Source organism: Dermochelys coriacea, chromosome 8 (assembly GCF_009764565.3).
Source record: "Dermochelys coriacea isolate rDerCor1 chromosome 8, rDerCor1.pri.v4, whole genome shotgun sequence".
NCBI classification, from domain to species: domain Eukaryota; kingdom Metazoa; phylum Chordata; order Testudines; family Dermochelyidae; genus Dermochelys; species Dermochelys coriacea.
In genome coordinates, this window is record NC_050075.1 from 49,600,125 (window position 1) to 49,618,345 (window position 18,221).

At 41.3% G+C, this 18,221-nt stretch overlaps 1 protein-coding gene across 6 annotated transcripts in view; it reads left to right on the top strand.

Moving 5' to 3' along the window:
* The window catches only part of RABGAP1L (RAB GTPase activating protein 1 like), a 531,206-nt gene that overhangs the window by 407,491 nt on the left and 105,494 nt on the right, over positions 1-18,221 (top strand). For 5 of the 6 annotated variants that reach the window (XM_038413497.2, XM_038413504.1, XM_043491093.1 and 2 more), the window contains exon 19: positions 16,408-16,536. In XM_038413497.2, coding sequence (XP_038269425.1) covers positions 16,408-16,536 — 129 coding nt within the window. Of the gene's footprint in view, positions 1-5,397; positions 5,627-16,407; positions 16,537-18,221 lie in introns of those variants that run through there. The other variant, XM_038413514.2, reaches the window with a different exon arrangement.

Consider the following 18,221-nt stretch of genomic DNA (forward strand, 5'->3'; position numbering starts at 1 on the left):
TATTTTGAAACCAAGTTGGAGAGTGAATTCCAAAGTTGAGGAGCCCTCACAGAGAATGCCCTGCCAGCAGGTACTTCTCTAGCTACATCTCTGCTGAGCTCAACTGTGGCATTGTCACATGGGTAGAAAGAGTCTCTTGGAGAAGAAAGCCCTTGGCCAGTTAGGGATGTATAGGTCAGAACCAATACCTTAAAGTCCACTGAGAAGCTAATGAGCAGCCCGTGGAGATTTAGAGTACTAGTGCTGTGTGCTGACTGCAAGACAAGCTGCTTAACTTGCGTGCTTTGCTCCCGGTTGCAACAGCCTCATTTCTGAGTTGATTTAAGGAGTGGCCCTTTGAAGAGCCCATTGCAATAGCCTGATGTTGCATGAATGGCAGTAAGGTCTGCATCAAAGAGAGTGCTGGAACTTCCTGACAAGAAACAGATGGAAATAAGATGTCCTGCTTACTTGTGCTATAAAACTGCAGCAGCTGGGAGTGTAACAAGACTGCCAAATTGCAAATTTGAATGACAAAAAGCAGACCCACTCTCAATCCGAAGGATTAAAGTAATTGTTGCCATATCTTCCAGTTGTTTCTCACAGCCTACTAATATCAGCTCAGTCCGGGTTGAGACTCAGCCTGTTCACTCTCATTTGTGTGCCAATTGCAGTAGGTTCTGCTTAATAATGACCTAGTTAATAACAGCTCTCTGTTAATAGAGCCATTCTGCCTGGAACCGATACGGTACAATGGGCTACAATGTGAATTGGTCTCGATTCTGGCAACAGGCATGCCAGCTATTGAAAACTTTTTTGTGGAAAGCCCCAGTCACTGGCAGGTTTGTGGGGTTGCAGACAGGGATGGAAGAGCTGGGACATGTGGAGCCCATGCCCCAGGATAAGCTGCAGGCGGACACCCAGATGCCGGGGCTTTGCATAGGGATCAGGGCACTGAGGGCCAATGGGCCGGCACAGTTACCTCTCCCTGCATTCTCCAGGTTGTGTCCTGCCCTGGCACCAGGACCTGGACTCCACACATCCCAGCACCCTTGCACCCCATGGAAAGCCCCAGCTGCAGGCAGGATTGTGAGGCTGCAGCCAAGGAAGGAAGAGCTGACCTGTATCAAGCCCAGGCCCCCTCTGCAAAGGCAGAACGCAGCCTGGAGAGCCAAGGGAGAGGTACCCTGTAGCCCCGTGCTTCCTCCCCTGGCTGAAGCCCCCATAAACCTGCCTGCGTCCAAAGCTCGGACAGGTCCAGTGCTTCCTTCCCTGGCTGCAGCCTTACAAATCTGCCTTTCGCTTGCTGACAACTGCTAGTTAAGGGCAACTTTTGGCTGTCCACTGAGGGGTTGCTAATAAGCTGCATATACTGTACTCCATCCATCGAGAGAAACATTCCACTGTACCCTTGGTTCAGATGCAAGGGAGACACCAGAACATCATTGGCTTATTAGAAAAACATACACCCCTACAAAAAAAAAATTATTTTCCCAAGGAAAAAACTGGGAGGGGTATGCATTGAAAAACAAAACAAAACCCAACCCTTAAAGGTTTTGTAAAAGGAAACGCAAAAGTCACACTGTCAGTCACACATTTTAAGGCCAAAAGAGACGGTTATGATATTCAGCTCTGACCTCCTGCACAACTCAGGCCATAGATTGCATCCCCTGCATCAAACCTATAACTTCTTAGTTGAGTTAGTGTTACAGTATGGCTCTTTTTTAGCCAGATCATCAATCTTGATTTAAAGATGTAAAGGAATGAGGAATGCATCACATCCCTTGGGAAGCTTCTCCAGTAGTTAATTATCCCTCACTGCTAAAAATTGCCCTTTCTTTCCAATCTGAAATGGTCTTGCTTCAGCCCCCAGCAATTGGATCTCATTATTTCTTTGCCTACTAGAGTAAAGAGATATCTTTGTATTCACTTCACAAGCATATTCATTCTTCATACATAAAAAGAAACAAACCTTATCCAAAATGAAAAGTCTGCATTTCTGTAAATAAAACAAAAGAACACAATAGCAGAGGCCTCCCATCTATCAAAATTAGCTTGAGGTCTGTTGATCAGAGTGCAGGTCTTTCAAAAATTGACAAATGCTGAATGGAACTGTTCTACCTCCTGTTGATTCCACCTTCCAGCCCTGCCTCTCTCACCAGTCATTCCACCCTCTATACTTCTAGACAGTTCTGTAAGTTCCTTTGTGTTTCCCAGTAGGCATAACAAGAACCTTCATTGTCGCACTGTTTCCTTTTTAATGTTTTAGAGTAAAGTTTTCATTTTGAAACTTTGATTATGATCATGGGCTCCTCAACCTAGCAAACAAAGGTCGAACAGGACTGAAAATTGAGACTGGAAATTAGGCATATATTTTTAAAAGTGAAGGGAATTAACCCCTGGAGCAACTTACTAAGGGTCATGCTGGATTCTTCATCATGGGCAATTTTTAAGCCAAAATTGGATGTTTTACTAAAACATCTTCACTAGTTCAAACTAGAATTATTTTGGGAAAGTCCTATGTCCTGTGTTATACAGGAGGGCAGAGTAAAGGATCACAGTGATCCCTTCTGGCCTTAGCATCTATGAATCTATTCACAGATTGAAACTTGATTCTAATATTTCTAGTACCTGCAAACTCTCCAACGTATATTATGTTCATGTAAATACTTCAAAAATACAAAAACAAAATTGGAAAAAAAACCCCACTATTGTGTTTTGTTTTCCCAAGTGGAACTCCTCAGCTTTTTCCGAACTCTGTTAAAGCATCCCTTTCTCGCTATTCCACACAGTGGGCCTACCCATACGTTGTTTAGATGTGATAAGGCAGAACCCTGGGTAACCACGCAAGACCTTCCATGCACTGAAACAATTACGCAAGAGCATTCATTGGAATCGTGTTACTAGGCAACATTTTATGTTCCTGCTTGGGCCTTAAGCAAGTCTGGACCACCTCATGATGAACGGTGCTGAAGTCCACTAATAAATCTATTAATATAGACTCCTGATCTTTAGTCTTCAACCAGTACTTCCAGTGCAGTCTGAATTCCATAACTGGTCTGAAGCCAGATCGGCAAGGATCAAAGATCTGAGGATTCTAGAATATCAGAGCTTTCTCCATAATCTTATCGAAGATTATAGTTGGTCAGATTATCTGTTACAAGTAAAGATTTCTTGTGCAAAGGTCACACACAATTTCTCTTAAGAGTGCTAGGACAACCTACCAATCACGGACCTACTACTTCCTTATCAGCCTTCAACAGCCAGGTGAAGAGGGTGGATCAAAGTACTTACTCCCTGTATATCCCAAGCCTCAGTGGGTATCACTAACCTTAACTAAGTCAGAGATGGTCTAGCCTCCCCTCCTTCAAAATTCTGTTCTCCAGACAGCCCAGTCCAAACATGAATGATTTGCTCTGCAAAATAAGATATTTCCTTGCATTAGGATGTACTCAAATCAACTGCCAGGAGAAGATGGCTTGGATTAAATAGGCTATATACTGCTAGAGCAAATATGTAGGTGCTGCGAGTAAAATGAAGAATTTTTTTTTTGCCTCCTGCCCAGCCATGCATAAGAGTTCAAGGAATCTTGGACATAGTCAGCTGTTGCTAGCCCATAGTTTCTTCCACGACTGCTCCAGCCATTTCCCCATGCGCTTCATCTGTCACAGTAAACCAAGATGACCTGTGAGAATGGAGTTGTTTTTGCTAACACCTTTCCCGTACAGTTTTTTGTCAGTCCAAGAAAATGTGTTCATGTTTTAATGGAGTTCAGTATAGATGATGCATTAGCCTGAATTGTATCAACTTCAATTTAGTATTTTTCACTACTGTTGCAGAGTTTATCCAGACATGTCTTAAGTCAAATCTTCTTCACATTTAGACTACTCATAGGAGAGCATTCTGATTGTGATTTCAATGTGGTGACCCTGTAATGTGGAATTTCACTTTTTATAAAATAATGTTTTGGCTAGTAGCTCTGCTAAAGTGGGTTATCCTGGATCTAGGAAGTCAAGGGACAAATGTTTTTTGCAAACTAATCTGTATTTGCAGAAATGTGTGCAATTTTCAAGGATCACATCTTTTTCATTTTAGAGCTTTTCAAAATCTACCATCTTTCTATAAATTAGAAATATGTAGAATTCCATTATCTGTCTGCTTAGGCAGGGATATTATTTTAGTTTTCAGTCTATCCAAAGATATGCTCTGTTGGACAGTCCATTTTCTAAATGAATGATTTAAAGGCAGAGCATCATAAAAGGCATGCTTTCTCAATCTTACTCCCAATGAGAGATGAAGTAGAACCCGGTACAATATATCTATCCATATGGCAAAGGTACCTGGCCTGTTCCATGCATGGGAGAAATGGAAGACAATTGAAGGTGTGTCATCACAGCATTCCCCCTGACAAATTTGCAGTTCTTTCTTTTCCATCATATTTTATACATTGTAGAAATTCTGTTCCATCAGTGCAAATCTTCTCCACATTCAGAAACAGCTCCTGAAGTCATACTACCTGAAATAAACATAGGCCATGTCATTCCAGCTTCTTAGAATCCAGGAGCTGTGCTCTCTCTATCAGTAGTCCATCAGTACGCCCTGGCATCTCTCACTGTTCCATCCAATAATCTAGAAGGGACTGTAGCGTCTTGCCCTACCCACATATGTGTGGACAGTATTGAATCTGTCTGTGTTTTTCAAAAGCAGATATGAATAAGGTGTATATATTGGTTGCCAGTTTCTTGATTTCGTCTAAGCAATGGTAAGAGGATGTAGTTCATATATCTGTGAGTTCAGGATTCAACAGCAGAAACTGTCTGGCTAACATTGATTTAAGGTAGACTGGGAGGGGGAGCTCATTGGTTCAACAACTCACTATTGGCTTCTTATTACAGCATTCTCCCCCGAGACACACTCTGCATGCTCATTCACCTATCTCCTCTTCCCTCCCCCTCCTTTCCTACCCCTTCATTACTGATTCACAGCAAGAGGCAGCAGCAGCCGCCGCCGCCAGGATTGTCACGAATCAGGGATTGCAATGAGCTCATCCTTTTCTCTTTGCAGCTTCATAACTGCCCTGGTTTTATTGCTCTTATTGCTGCTCCTGTCTGCTCACACACACATTCATAGATGCACTGGGCCCTGCTAGCTATCCGTTGCCTTTCTCCCATCAGAGCTTTCCTGCTCTCATTCTCTGCCATTTTCCTGCTCTCCAGATATATTTAGATGCATGTGTTCTTTGGTTTGTTTTTTGTAATCTACTTTGGACTCCTGCTAAGCCATTACAGTGGATCATATTCTTCTTTGATTCATAGCAAGATGCCTTGCTCTTTCTAAGACATTAGCTGACATTCCTTGCTCTAGACAGAAGTGCAAACCTATTTGGGAGACCTGAGGCTAGCTCCTATAATATTGTAGTTTTTCAGATTGTGGATAAGAGACTGCGCTTCTCACTCTGGATACTTACTGCTTATTGCTCATGGAAGAGGGGGTACCTTGCACAACCCCAGCTGCCAAGCTCACACCACCCGTCAAAAAGTCACAGGACATGCATGACGAGAGGAGCAAGCTGGTGAATGAGTATGCATGTCGTGTGCTGGAACTTCTTGGGATGGGGCATCGCCTGTTTGTGCCTCGGCTGCTTGCGGTGAGATCACATTTTCTTGAAATTAATTCATAGCTTATCTGCCATCCTCCTTTCCCCTCCCTCTGCCTCCAAGGATCCTCTGCAGCTGTTAGAGACATGAGGATTCCCCCATTTTTTCCCCTGCTTTACACAGCCCACCTAAGAAGCACTGAATCCTGCTCACTGCCCTTCTAGCCAAGGAAGACTGGATGGATACTCCCTTCTGAGCCCATCAGTGCCACTCCTTAACTGGTGTGAGGGGTCATAGTTAGGGCTGCATTAGAGAGATTTGAATGTTTTTGTTCTCAGTTTCATCGTGATTGCTAGTGCAGTATGTCCTACTCGTTCCCAAATACTAATGCAGAATGCATCGGTGCTTAGCATTCAGAATTCTGAACTCCTGATGCCAATGATTAATTTCAGACATGCAGGCAATTTCATCCATAATTTGAAGCAGTGATGCTTTACATTTGCTTACTTCTAACATTTCTGTGCTTGACTGTGAAAATCCAGCTGGCAAGGTATAAAATGTCCAACTTATCTCCAAGAAGGAAATGGTTAAAGATGGCTCTTATCTGCTGGAGCACCTGAGCTGTGTGTCTGTGAAATGGCCTGAAGCTAGGGTGGCTTGTTATGATACAGAGACGTCTGACCTGCTGATCATTTGTACATTAGCACAAGAACAAAGCCAAACACACAAAATAGTTAAGCTAAAAGACTGAAAGTCACTAGCCAGTCCAATTCTCTTCCATGGTTCTGTAACTAAACCAGGCTTCGGTTCTGTAGTATAATTGGTCCAAAGCACTTCTGTTATCTAATATCCAGTATTTCATAGCTGAACATAAATATTCCAACTAAGCTGGTTATTGTGTGTTGGAGGGAGTTCTTTAGCTGGACCCAGACAGTTTTATAATGGGGAATTGGTTTTCTCGAGGGATAGGGGGTTTTCTTTATTGCCATACTCTAACTAATCCTGTACTATTCCTAGAGTGACCTAAGCTTGGTTTTTTACAAGTACTTTAGAAACCTATTCTTGATCTCCATTTTCTGCAGTAGACCCAGATAAGTGACAGTCTGTTCCTTATAGGATGTTTAAGACACAAGAAGTTCACCAGAATACTCCCTTCCTTCTGCATCATGAGACATTAGATCAAAAACCAAGTAGTTTCAATTACTTGAAATGAAAAGTGATGACAAATTTGAACAACATCATTTGGTGTGGGTATGGATTTAGTTCTCATCCTAGAGAGAGGCTAACAAGTTTGAAGCATTATCCAAGCATTATCCAAGCTTCCACCCGTAGCACTCCTAATGTCCCCAAATCCTGAGCTGTAAGCAGAATAGATTCCATTAATGAGTGATGTGAAAAACATGCTCTATAGCAATTACATCAGCCTGTAAAATTCTCACCTGAGTCAAGTACACTTGTTGAAAGGAAACTGAAATAACATTAATTTATTTGAGTTTTTCCCTTCATCATCATCATGGTTAGACTGAGTGTGTCTAGTCCTTGAATTTATGTTTGGGCCTATACATTTTCATGATGATTTTACAAGTCTTAATTTACAGTGCCTTTTGGAAGTCTGTGAGAACACATAGCTGCACTGGAGAGATTTGGCAAGAGACATTGTGTATGTTCAGTCACAGAGTTATTAGCAGTGCACTTGTGGATGTCAATCCATTTTATATAAGACTTAGGCCAGGTCTACAAGAAAATTTGTGCTGGTACTGTTGGTTAGCATTGTGATTCTTCTTTTTTTTAATGACATTTTTATACTGGAAAAGTGTGCTTTTGCCAGTATAGTTTGTTTTGTTCCAGGAAACAGTATAAGCTATACTGGCAAATGCACTCTTTTGCCGGTATAAACTGCATGTACACTAAAGGCAGATCATTTTCTAACAGACAGGGCCTCTCAGAAAGTTTACTCACTACTCTGATAGAAAGTACAGTAGTTCAGCTTTATCTTATTGGAGTGGCTAATGATGTGGGATCCATGATTAATACTTACAGGGCAGTATTATGGGGAACCATGTCACATGTACCATTGCAGATTTTCTCCTATCAATGGAAAAGGAATGGATGCAAAGCTTTAAAAAAAATAGCAGATAATCCTTGATTTTAGATTACCAGATTCAGAATATGTAAGAGATTAAATAAGAGACATACAGTTTGACCTATTTGTCTTAGAGGAGTAGATTTTATATTGTGCAAGATCAGTAATAGTTGTACCTAGCTCCTATCTATGCACTTTTCATTCATAGAGTTTAAAGCACCTTGCAAAAAGAGGTAAATATCATTATCCCCATTCTACAGATGGGAAACTGCGTAGGATAAGAGTATTTCACATAGAAAACAAATATAATGGTAGGGAACTTAGAAATGAATTAGAGAGAACAGGGTCTGACTCTCCACTGCCTTGCACTCTGGGCAGACATTGATCTCTGGTCAAAGAGAGTATAAAATGCTACCATTTTGATGTGATAGTGCTTTATACTCTGTACAGGTAGGTGTAAATGATTATATGAGATGCAAGACAGTGAAGAATAAAGTCCAGAGTGTACGGTGTAGATGATCCTGAATCTCATATACCTCATCACTTCTTAGGTAACAATTAGAGTCAGAGTTGATGTTGATATTACTGAAGCAGGCTGGAAATTTCTGCAAAGCAGGACAGAATAATTAAATTAAAAAAACCAAGTCAGTTACATTTTGCACTTTGCATGTTCTTAACTATTTTGTAGAGCTTCATTGTAACATTGTCTACTCGCCGAAAAAAGTAACCAAGGTGGATATGTTATACTGCCCATAATTTCAAAACAGTGTGCATTCTCTTCTCCTGTTTCATGCTTAGGGTTTTCCAAAACTGCACGTTTTCAGTGGAAAGTGCTTTTTCTGAGTTTCAGTAAAATCCCTTGAAGAGCTTTTTACACATCTACAAAAACCACACTTCATCCATTTCAAAAAAAAAAAACCTAAACTTTTTTACCCACCCTTTTAAAGACACGGCTATGATGAAACAGGCTGAAGTTTGAAACTTCAACTTGATATGGCCATGGACATCTTTGAGATCTACTATTTTTGTTTAGTTTGAAAGAAAAATCAGTTTAACAAAAACACAACCATTTGAAAGCTGCTTATTGAAAAATCAGTTTAACAAAAACACAACCATTTGAAAGCTGCTTATTGAGTACTAGAAAGTGTCCTTAAGTCCCCACATACACAAAAACACAACATGACTGCGCAAGTAATTAAGCTGGACTTGTTGGTTCACCAACAAGTGAACTAACTTGTTAAAACAAGTGGATTGACTGCAGGCTAAGAAGTTTACAGATCTTTGTACGCTGAATGGCTCCAGAATTCTTCCTTGATCCATCATTAAGGATCACAAAAAGTCAAAAAATTGAAGTCTTAAAGTGTCAACACCAGCATAATTTGTATTACCCACTGTGATGGGTGTTCAGCCCATTCCTAACGGTTAATGCAGATTGAGAAGGGGGCTAATTAACTCAAAAGGCCAAAACTGAGGGGAATCAACTGGCTAAGTTATCCCCTGACTTGAGGGAGTGGCACCGGCTGGATACTGAGTGGGAAGAGTGCCTGAGCTGGTGCCACTTCCTCGCTAGCTGGTAGGGAAACCCCTGGCCTGGGGCCCTCTAATCAGCAGTCAAGGTCTGCACTCCTATTCCTTGCTGTTTTCTCCTGTGCCTTTCCTACCTTGCTGGCTCTCCCACCTCTCTGGGTGTGCCATCCAAACTCCCTCCACCCAGGGAATAACTGTAGGCTACTCTCTCTAGCCCCAACCACACCTCCCAGAGGGTGATTGTAGACTACTCCTCTGCAGCATCCTCCTGTTCTCAACTCCTGGACTTTTATACAGACAGGCTCTTCCTGTTCCTGCCCAACTGAGCCCCATTTAATCAATCCCTGCTCCCTGGGTCCTGTTCCAGATGCAACCTGGGCAATTAATTGGCCCACCTTAACCCTTTCCAGTCTTGTATGCAGTGGACACCCCGTCACACATGCATATACTGTTTTCTATTACTTTTTTCTTTCCTTTTCTAACAAGTAGCTAAATATTTCTGTTTGTTAAACAACTTAAGAGTATAAGACATACACAAATGCAATCACTGAACATTATTTTTAGAATCTTTACTTTGGAATTTTTTTGACTTCATGTAATTTTTCACTGCAAAACTTTAACATTTCAATTAACAGGTTTTTTTTTAAATTAAAAATGCACTGTGAAATAGAAAAGTCCAAATATTAAGGCTTCAGCTAAACACTGTGTACCGTGTACCTGCTCTAAAACTTCATAACTTGTACTTTTCAATGGCTATAAGCTCAATCCAGTAAACTCTTACTCGTATGAATAGTTCTTATTTACATGAGTAGTAAATAATAGTAAATGAATAGCTTGGGAGAACAAAATAATACATGTAAATTATACAAAACAAAATTTGGTTCAATGCTTTGAGAGTTTTTTATAACGAACTATTGCTTTGGGAGTGTGGTGCTTTTGCTGTTCCAAGGGCTTGACTTTCTATCCGCTTAGGAGAACTGCATTCAATGGTCCCGACAATGTCCTGGACCCCAAAAATGCATTTGGAATACATTTGAAAAATCCCATTGCTGGGTGGGGGGAAATTGTCTCACAATGTATTTGAAGACTGATACTTTGGTGCCTGTTTTCAAATAGCCTCTCTCTTCTCTGCTATCCCTATATCGTATTAAGATATACTGGAGAAATTGTAGTGTGTATTTAATTGAGTTGATTTAAATGATTTATAGGGCACCTATCTGGAGCTCTTGGTGCAATATATTAGTTAAAAAATACAAATAGAATACAGACAACACAAGTGAACAGACTAATCCAGGCCAATTCAAACTAAAAAGTCACACGAAAATAGGAGGACTTGTGGCACTTTAGAGACTAACAAATTTATCCACTCCATATGGCTAAATTCAGTGCCTTGCATAATGACAGGTTTCAGAGTAGCAGCCGTGTTGGTCTGTTGTCCGCAAAAAGAAAAGGAGGACTTGTGGCACCTTCTCTAAGATGCCACAAGTCCTCCTTTTCTTTTTGCAGATACAGACTAACACGGCTGCTACTCTGAAACCTGTCACAAAAATAGCATAATCTAATTCCAGCACTCAATCCCCTTCCTTATTATAGCCTGGCAAAAAGATGGGATTTGCAGTGTGGCTGGAAGGCTAAGAAATCAAGGCTCTGGCATCAACTTTTGAAGTCCAGAACCTGGATGGAAAACATTCTGTCAGCAGTCCTTCCATCTATTAGAGCTCCATCAGGATAGTATCTGAGCTCCTTCTACGCAAAATCAGTAGTAGTAGAAAAGTCCTTAGTGGACTTCATGGAGTCTCTGGCACGTCTCCCTTTATGGGGCCAGAACTGTACTTGGGGGTAAGTTTTGTTTGTTTGTGTGGGTTTTGAGGGGGGAGGGGTTTGGGAATAAATTGTGAAGGACACTTGTAGAAATACTTTCTCAAAGAGGAAAGTTTTGCAATATAATGAGGAGCTGCAGCTCAAATGCCCCCCTTGATTGCAAATGTGGCAGTATCACACATGGGGAGAGGTGATCATTCGGGTAGCCATTTACCGAATCATTTATGTTTTTCAGACAATACTAACCCTTTGAACTTGTACCCAAAAGCTGATAGGCAGCCAGTGCAAATATTGGTACTGAATGCTTTCTGCATGAGGGACTGCTTAATATGCAAGCCAATACATTCTACAAGTTCCATGTAATAATCCTAAAGGTGTCACCCTATGTGGAATACACTACAGTAACCCTGTGTCAGGTTATAAAAATACAGATAGCTCAGGTGAAGCCTGCATCCAAAAGAAATGGTTACAGGTACAGTTTAAACCAAATATTTTTTTGGCCATAGCAGCATTGATGAGCAGCCCTAGATCAGTTAAATGCATCAGCATTCCATCAACATTGCCTTATTCCTGTCTGGATCACACCTCAGCCAGAGTCGGATCTGATTGTTTGCAGGGGTGCTGGAACAATTTTTGTAGTGGGGGTGCTGAGAGCCATTGAACCAAACTGTAAACCTGTATGTGATGGAAACAACTTCAAGCGAGGGGGTGCAGCAGCACCTCTAGTTCCAGCACCTATAATCATTTGTAGAGCTGCATGTCATCAACATGCTGAAGGTATTTTTTCTCAAGTTCCTTCACTAATGATCCCAATGGCCTCACATACTATGACCAGAGGAGTAGCCAAATAGATCCCTGTAGAACCCTACATGAGAATTTTTAGGGCAGAACAACACTTGCTTTCTGGAATCTCACACACACAGTGCTACTCAAGCAACTTAAGCTACTCCTTGAGGGGTCATGAACCTATCAACCATATCTTGTGATCAGTGGTGGCAAAGATTACCACCACACACATCCAAAAAAAAATCAGCATGGACATTTGATCTTCTTTAGTCATTAGGAGGAGATCATTAGTCAACACATCTAGTGTAATCTGTCCCCCATACATGGGCCTTAAGACCAACTGAGGAAATCCAAAGGCTCCAAAAACTGCCAGAGTTCCCCTACTACAACCTTCTCCATGATGTTTCCCAAAAAGGGAGATAAAAACGGGTCAATAACTGGCAACATTGTCAGTGTTGAAGTGGCATACTTCAGGTGCCATCCTCATGTGCTAAACTACTCAAGAGATTAGTGATCAGGAAAATTCACCCTGGCTCTTCCTTCCACTTTAACAAATTAGATACACAATTTGAAGGAAAAAAGAAAAGGAGTATTTGTGGCACCTTAGAGACTAACAAGTTTATTTGAGCATAAGCTTTCGTGAGCTACAGTTCACTTCAGCAGATGCATTTGGTGGAAAAAACAGTGGGGAGATTTATATACACACACAGAGAACATGAAACAATGGGTTTTATCATACACACTGTAAGGAGAGTGATCACTTAAGATAAGCCATCACCAGCAGCAGGGGGGGGAAAGGAGGAAAACCTTTCATGGTGACAAGCAAGGTAGGCCATTTCCAGCAGTTAACAAGAACATCTGAGGAACAGTGAGGGGTGGGGTGGGGGGGAGAAATAACATGGGGAAATAGTTTTACTTTGTGTAATGACTCATCCATTCCCAGTCTCTATTCAACCTTAATTAATTGTATCCAGTTTGCAAATGAATTCCAATTCAGCAGTTTCTCAGAGTCTGTTTTTGAAGTTTTTTTGTTGAAGGATAGCCACCCTCAGGTCTGTAATAGAGTGACCAGAGAGATTGAAGTGTTCCCCGACTGGTTTTTGAATGTTATAATTCTTAACGTCTGATTTGTGTCCATTTATTCTTTTACATAGAGACTGTCCAGTTTGACCAATGTACATGGCGGAGGGGCATTGCTGGCACATGATGGCATATATCACACTGGTAGATGCGCAGGTGAACGATCCTCTGGTAGTGTGGCTGATGTGGTTAGGCCCTATGATGGTGTCCCCTGAATAGATATGTGGACAGAGTTGGCAACAGGCTTTGTTGCAAGGATAGGTTCCTGGGTTAGTGGTTCTGTTGTGTGGTGTGTGGTTGCTGGTGAGTATTTGCTTCAGGTTGGGGGGCTGACTGTAAGCAAGGACTGGCCTGTCTCCCAAGATCTGTGAGAGTGATGGGTCGTCCTTCAGGATAGGTTGTAGATCCTTGATGATGTGTTGGAGAGGTTTTAGTTGGGGGCTGAAGGTGATGGCTAGTTGCGTTATTTTCTTTGTTGGGCCTGTCCTGTAGTAGGTGACTTCTGGGTACTCTTCTGGCTCTGTCAATCTGTTTCTTCACTTCAGCAGGTGGGTACTGTAGTTGTAAGAATGCATGATAGAGATCTTGTAGGTGTTTGTCTCTGTCTGAGGGGTTGGAGCAAATGCGGTTATATCGTAGAGCTTGGCTGTAGACAATGGATCGTGTGCTATGATCTGGATGAAAGCTAGAGGCATGTAGGTAGGAATAGCGGTCAGTAGGTTTCCGATATAGGGTGGTGTTTATGTGACCATCACGTATTAGCACCGTAGTGTCCAGGAAGTGGATCTCTTGGGTGGACTGGTCCAGGCTGAGGTTGATGGTGGGATGGAAATTGTTGAAATCCTGGTGGAATTCCTCAAGGGCTTCTTTTCCATGGGTCCAGATGATGAAGATGTTATCAATGTAGCGTAAGTAGAGTAGGGCATTAGGGGATGAGAGCTGAGGAAGCATTGTTCTAAGTCAGCCATAAAAATGTTGGCATACTTTGGGGCCATGCGGGTACCCATCGCAGTGCCGCTGATTTGAAGGTATACATTGTCACCAAATGTGAAATAGTTATGGGTGAGGACAAAGTCACAAAGTTCAGCCACCAGGTTAGCTGTGACATTATCGGGGATACTGTTCCTGACGGCTTAGTCCATCTTTGTGGGGTATGTAAAGTCTTTTTTTCTGATGTATGCACTGTATACTCTCACTATGAAAAATGTTTTGTAATAAAAATGGGAGCAAAAATGTAAACACCTGCACAATCTTGAGTACCATTTAAAAATTGTATTAAGCTTAACTAGATTGTTCCTTTCAGGCCCCTCCTTCCATCTTTTCTGGGCCCAGCTGCTACTGCATTTTCAAAAGAGCTGTTTGTGGCCAGCTGGGCCATTTCCTATGCTTGACTGTTTCTGGTACATGCTTTTAAAGCCTGCAGCTTTTTATTGAAATATAATTTAATTTAAAGCATTTGGGAAAAATTATATTTGCTTTTTTAAAAAAATAGTGTTTATATAGTTGATTTAATTATTTATATGTAAATGAGCTAGTCCTGCAATAAAAAAAAGGAGTACTTGTGGCACCTTAGAGACTAACAAATTTATTAGAGCATAAGCTTTCGTGAGCTACAGCTCACTTCATCGGATGCATCCTGCAATAAGAATATACACGTTCACAAGGTGTGTAGCATTGATTCATAACTGAAAGCATCAGGATCGTTTTCTCAAGTTCAATTTTCACAGATTTTAAGACCAGAAGGGATCATTAGAACATCTAGTCTGAGCTCCTGCATAGTACAGGCCATAGAATTTGATCCAGTTATGCCTGTATTGAGCCCAATCACTTGTGTATGACTAAAGCATATCTTCCAGAAAGGCATCCAATCTTCATTTGAATACTTCACAAGATTTTGAACTGGTGAGGCTACATTTGGGAAACTGAGTAGTTCACTTTGGGGATTTGTGCACACACACCTATTACATATGTGCAAACCTGACCTGTGTGCAAACCTAGTGCAGTGTACACATGGAAGTTGAGTATTGTGACAAAGCTCTGTCCTTGTCTCCATGGTCCCACATTTCCTGGCGGATTTTGCTAGCCTCAGAGGCTCACTGTGACCCTCCACATAACCCTTCTCTCTCTAGAGACAAGGGTCACCGTCTACTGAGCCATTTTCATCATAAGCCAGCGAGAGAGGTGAGGAGAAGCTATCCTCCCTTGCACAGTCTCTGTTGTTTCCCAGTCTCAGAGATTAATCAGGGGAGGGGAAAGGGGGAAGCCCAGGCCCACCCTCTACTCCGGGATCCAGCCCAGGGACCCTAATAGTATCAGCTATGGCAGCCGACCTTTAGAAACATGACGCCTTCAATTCCCTGGGCTACTTCCCCACAGTAGCCCCCACTTCCTCAAGCTCCACTTCACCCTTACCTCAGGGCCTCCTTCTTTGTGCCTGATATGGTATATACTGCTCAGTCTCTCCAACAGCACAGCTCCTGACAGCCACACCCACCTGACTAACTGGGAGGCTTTTAACTAGTTTCAGCCAGTCCCTGATTGGCTTCAGGTGTCCCAATCAACCTAGCATTCTCCCTGGAAAGTTCTTAATTGGGCCCAGGTGTCTTAATTGACCGGGAGCAGCTGCCATTTAACTTATCCTGGTCCCAGGGATTTGTTTAGCCTGGAGCTAATATATCTATCTCCCAATACTTTTCTGTAGCCATCTGGCCTTGCCCTGTCACAGTATTCACACTTGAAAATTGTAACTGTAGTCTTTTGTATTCTCTCAAATGCAGAAGTTAATCTTATTAAATTTTACATACATTTTTAGTAAAGCGTGAGTAACAGAAACAAATACTAATTTCTATGCTACTGTTCATATTACCCTGTCAGCAGCACTACTGGATTTCTATTGAATCTTCATCTCTTTGTTTTTCCAAGTACAGTACTGGCTATGGTTGTGGCTCAATACCACTGTGATAAGCATTAAACTGAAAAATATAGAGGTCGAGTGTAATGCTTTTTCTGGTACAGTGCTACATATGAATTTAGTGTCACAGGCTCCTCCACATTAATGATTTGCTGATACATGTTATAACTCAGAAACACTTTTACTTCTGCTGATCATGTCTGCAGCCATCTACAGTGTCTTTCTAGCAGGGAGTTACTGAAATCAGCAACAACCTAAGAAGCACAAACCATCTCAAAAACACCATAATTCTCCACCTAGCTTTTTCTGTCCCTGAGTTCCATCTTGACAGGCTTTGCCAGATGCACTTTCTCAGCCTCCAGGTATGGAAAGATAAATACATCAGCTTGTTAAAGTCCTCTTATCATACTGCTTTGCCTGGGATTTTTCTGGATGTGCTCTTAACTTTTTATTTCATCTTATAAGGTATAGTTTAGAGAACCATTGTCCTAGAGATTTTTTTTTTTTGAGCTAATGTGAACGATGGTTGTTTGGAATAAATTTAGCAGATGATAAATTCAATAATAGAGCAGGTATGGATGTTCTGTGTGTTTATCATAGTTCTTATCTGTATTTCATTGCAGACCTCAAAGGAGGACCTTTTACAGGCTGATTTTGAAGGGGCTTTAAAATTCTTCAGAGTTCAGCTGCCAAAGAGGTACAGAGCAGAAGAGAACGCTAGAAGACTGATGGAACAGGCCTGCAACATTAAGGTAAGAGTGATCTTCACTATCTCTAATTCAGCCAAAGAGTATAGAGGGAAAGAGGTAGCAGAACATGGAAATAAAAGTGGAATTCTTTCTCTTTATATTTAAACAAAATAATGCATCGGGCATTTTTTCCTCAAAATCTGCTTTGAATAAAGCAACTAAGTAGAATAGGGAAATTGATTTATAGTTGGAAAAGTAAAAGTAGAGATGTCACTTAGTTAATTTGTAAATAGTCAAAAGACTAAAAAGCTGGATGGTATGTCTGAGGCTCATACAGCCATTTGTCAATTTGCGCTATCAGGTGTCTTGCCTTTGGGGCTATTCATCTGCCAGGTATTGTTTTATAATGTAAATGTTTTCGAGTAGAAGTAAATCTCTTTTGCAGTTTACGCTTACCGAGACAATGGTACTCTGTCCAAATGGTACCCTAGCCAAAGACTTATCTGCAAACAATGGGCTTCTTAGGAGCTCTGTACTAGGGTCGTGTTTTTGTAGTGATGGATTGCTAACCTGGGGAAACTCTCTCAGTTTTTCCGTAAGTCTATGCGAGGGGAAATGATGACTTTAAATCGATAAAATGCAAGAGGATGTAGAAGTGGGATGTTGGAAGGGGTGGTCTCCTCTTTGTTCCGGCATTTTTCTGTTAGAATGATTATAAAAGTAGAGCTTAACCATTTGGTAGCAAATTTTGGTCCTAAATACAAAGGGGTGTTCTTAACTCAAGTCTTGAGGCTTTTCTATTAATTGGAATTGTGTAAGTAATGCTCAGCAAAATGGGCTGAGAGTGTATCACCAGAAAGTATGATCTTCCTACTGGGAAAAAATTAGAAAATGAAGCTTTTATTTAATCATAGTGCACTACTGAGAACTAATTTCTTTCTGTTTTTCTAGTTTAATACTTTATTAGGCTACCACTTTGTATGTATTAATATTAAAACACTTATCTCATGAAAGTGAGAGACTCTCAGCACTAGGTTGAGTCCAGCCTATAAAAGGCAAATGCTGTGCAAATTTTTCCAAACAATGCTTCCAGTGCACCTCAGCCTTCATTTGGAACACCACTGCTAAGTCCAATTTACTTCTACATTTGAATGAAGATTGACAGTTATTCTTCAAAGTGATTGCACATGTCCATTCCACTGTAGGTGAGTGTGCACTTAGTGTATGTTTGTCAGAGATTTTTTCACCCAACAGAACCTGTCGGTGCAGCTCAGGTTCTCTCTGCTAATGTGCACCAGTGTGTGAAGGTATAAAAGGTGAAGCCACCCCCGACCCTTCTCAGTTCCTTCTAACTGCCCATGACAATTGTTGGAATTAATTCAATCTTGCTACTGCAAATTCTTCCCTCATTCCAGTGTAAATTATACCCATTTTCTTAGAAATAGTAGTTAGTTAGTTAGTGTTAGTTGTAAGTTTCAGTTTTAGATCTTTAGTCAGTTTAAATTTTGGTACTGCTACTTTGGGGGTCTGCAGTTTAGGATTGCATATCAACAGGCACTCCTAGGTCGGTATGATTTCACCTTGTGGAATAACATGTTGAAGTTTAAGGACAGGTTACGAGACGGCTGGAGGCAGGACTTAAATGTGATGGTGGACAAGGGCAAGCTGGTGACCAGAACAACTCTTACTTATGCACAGAGTGAAGCATGCCAGACTGCATCTTAGAAAGCTACAAGGGTGGCTAGCTT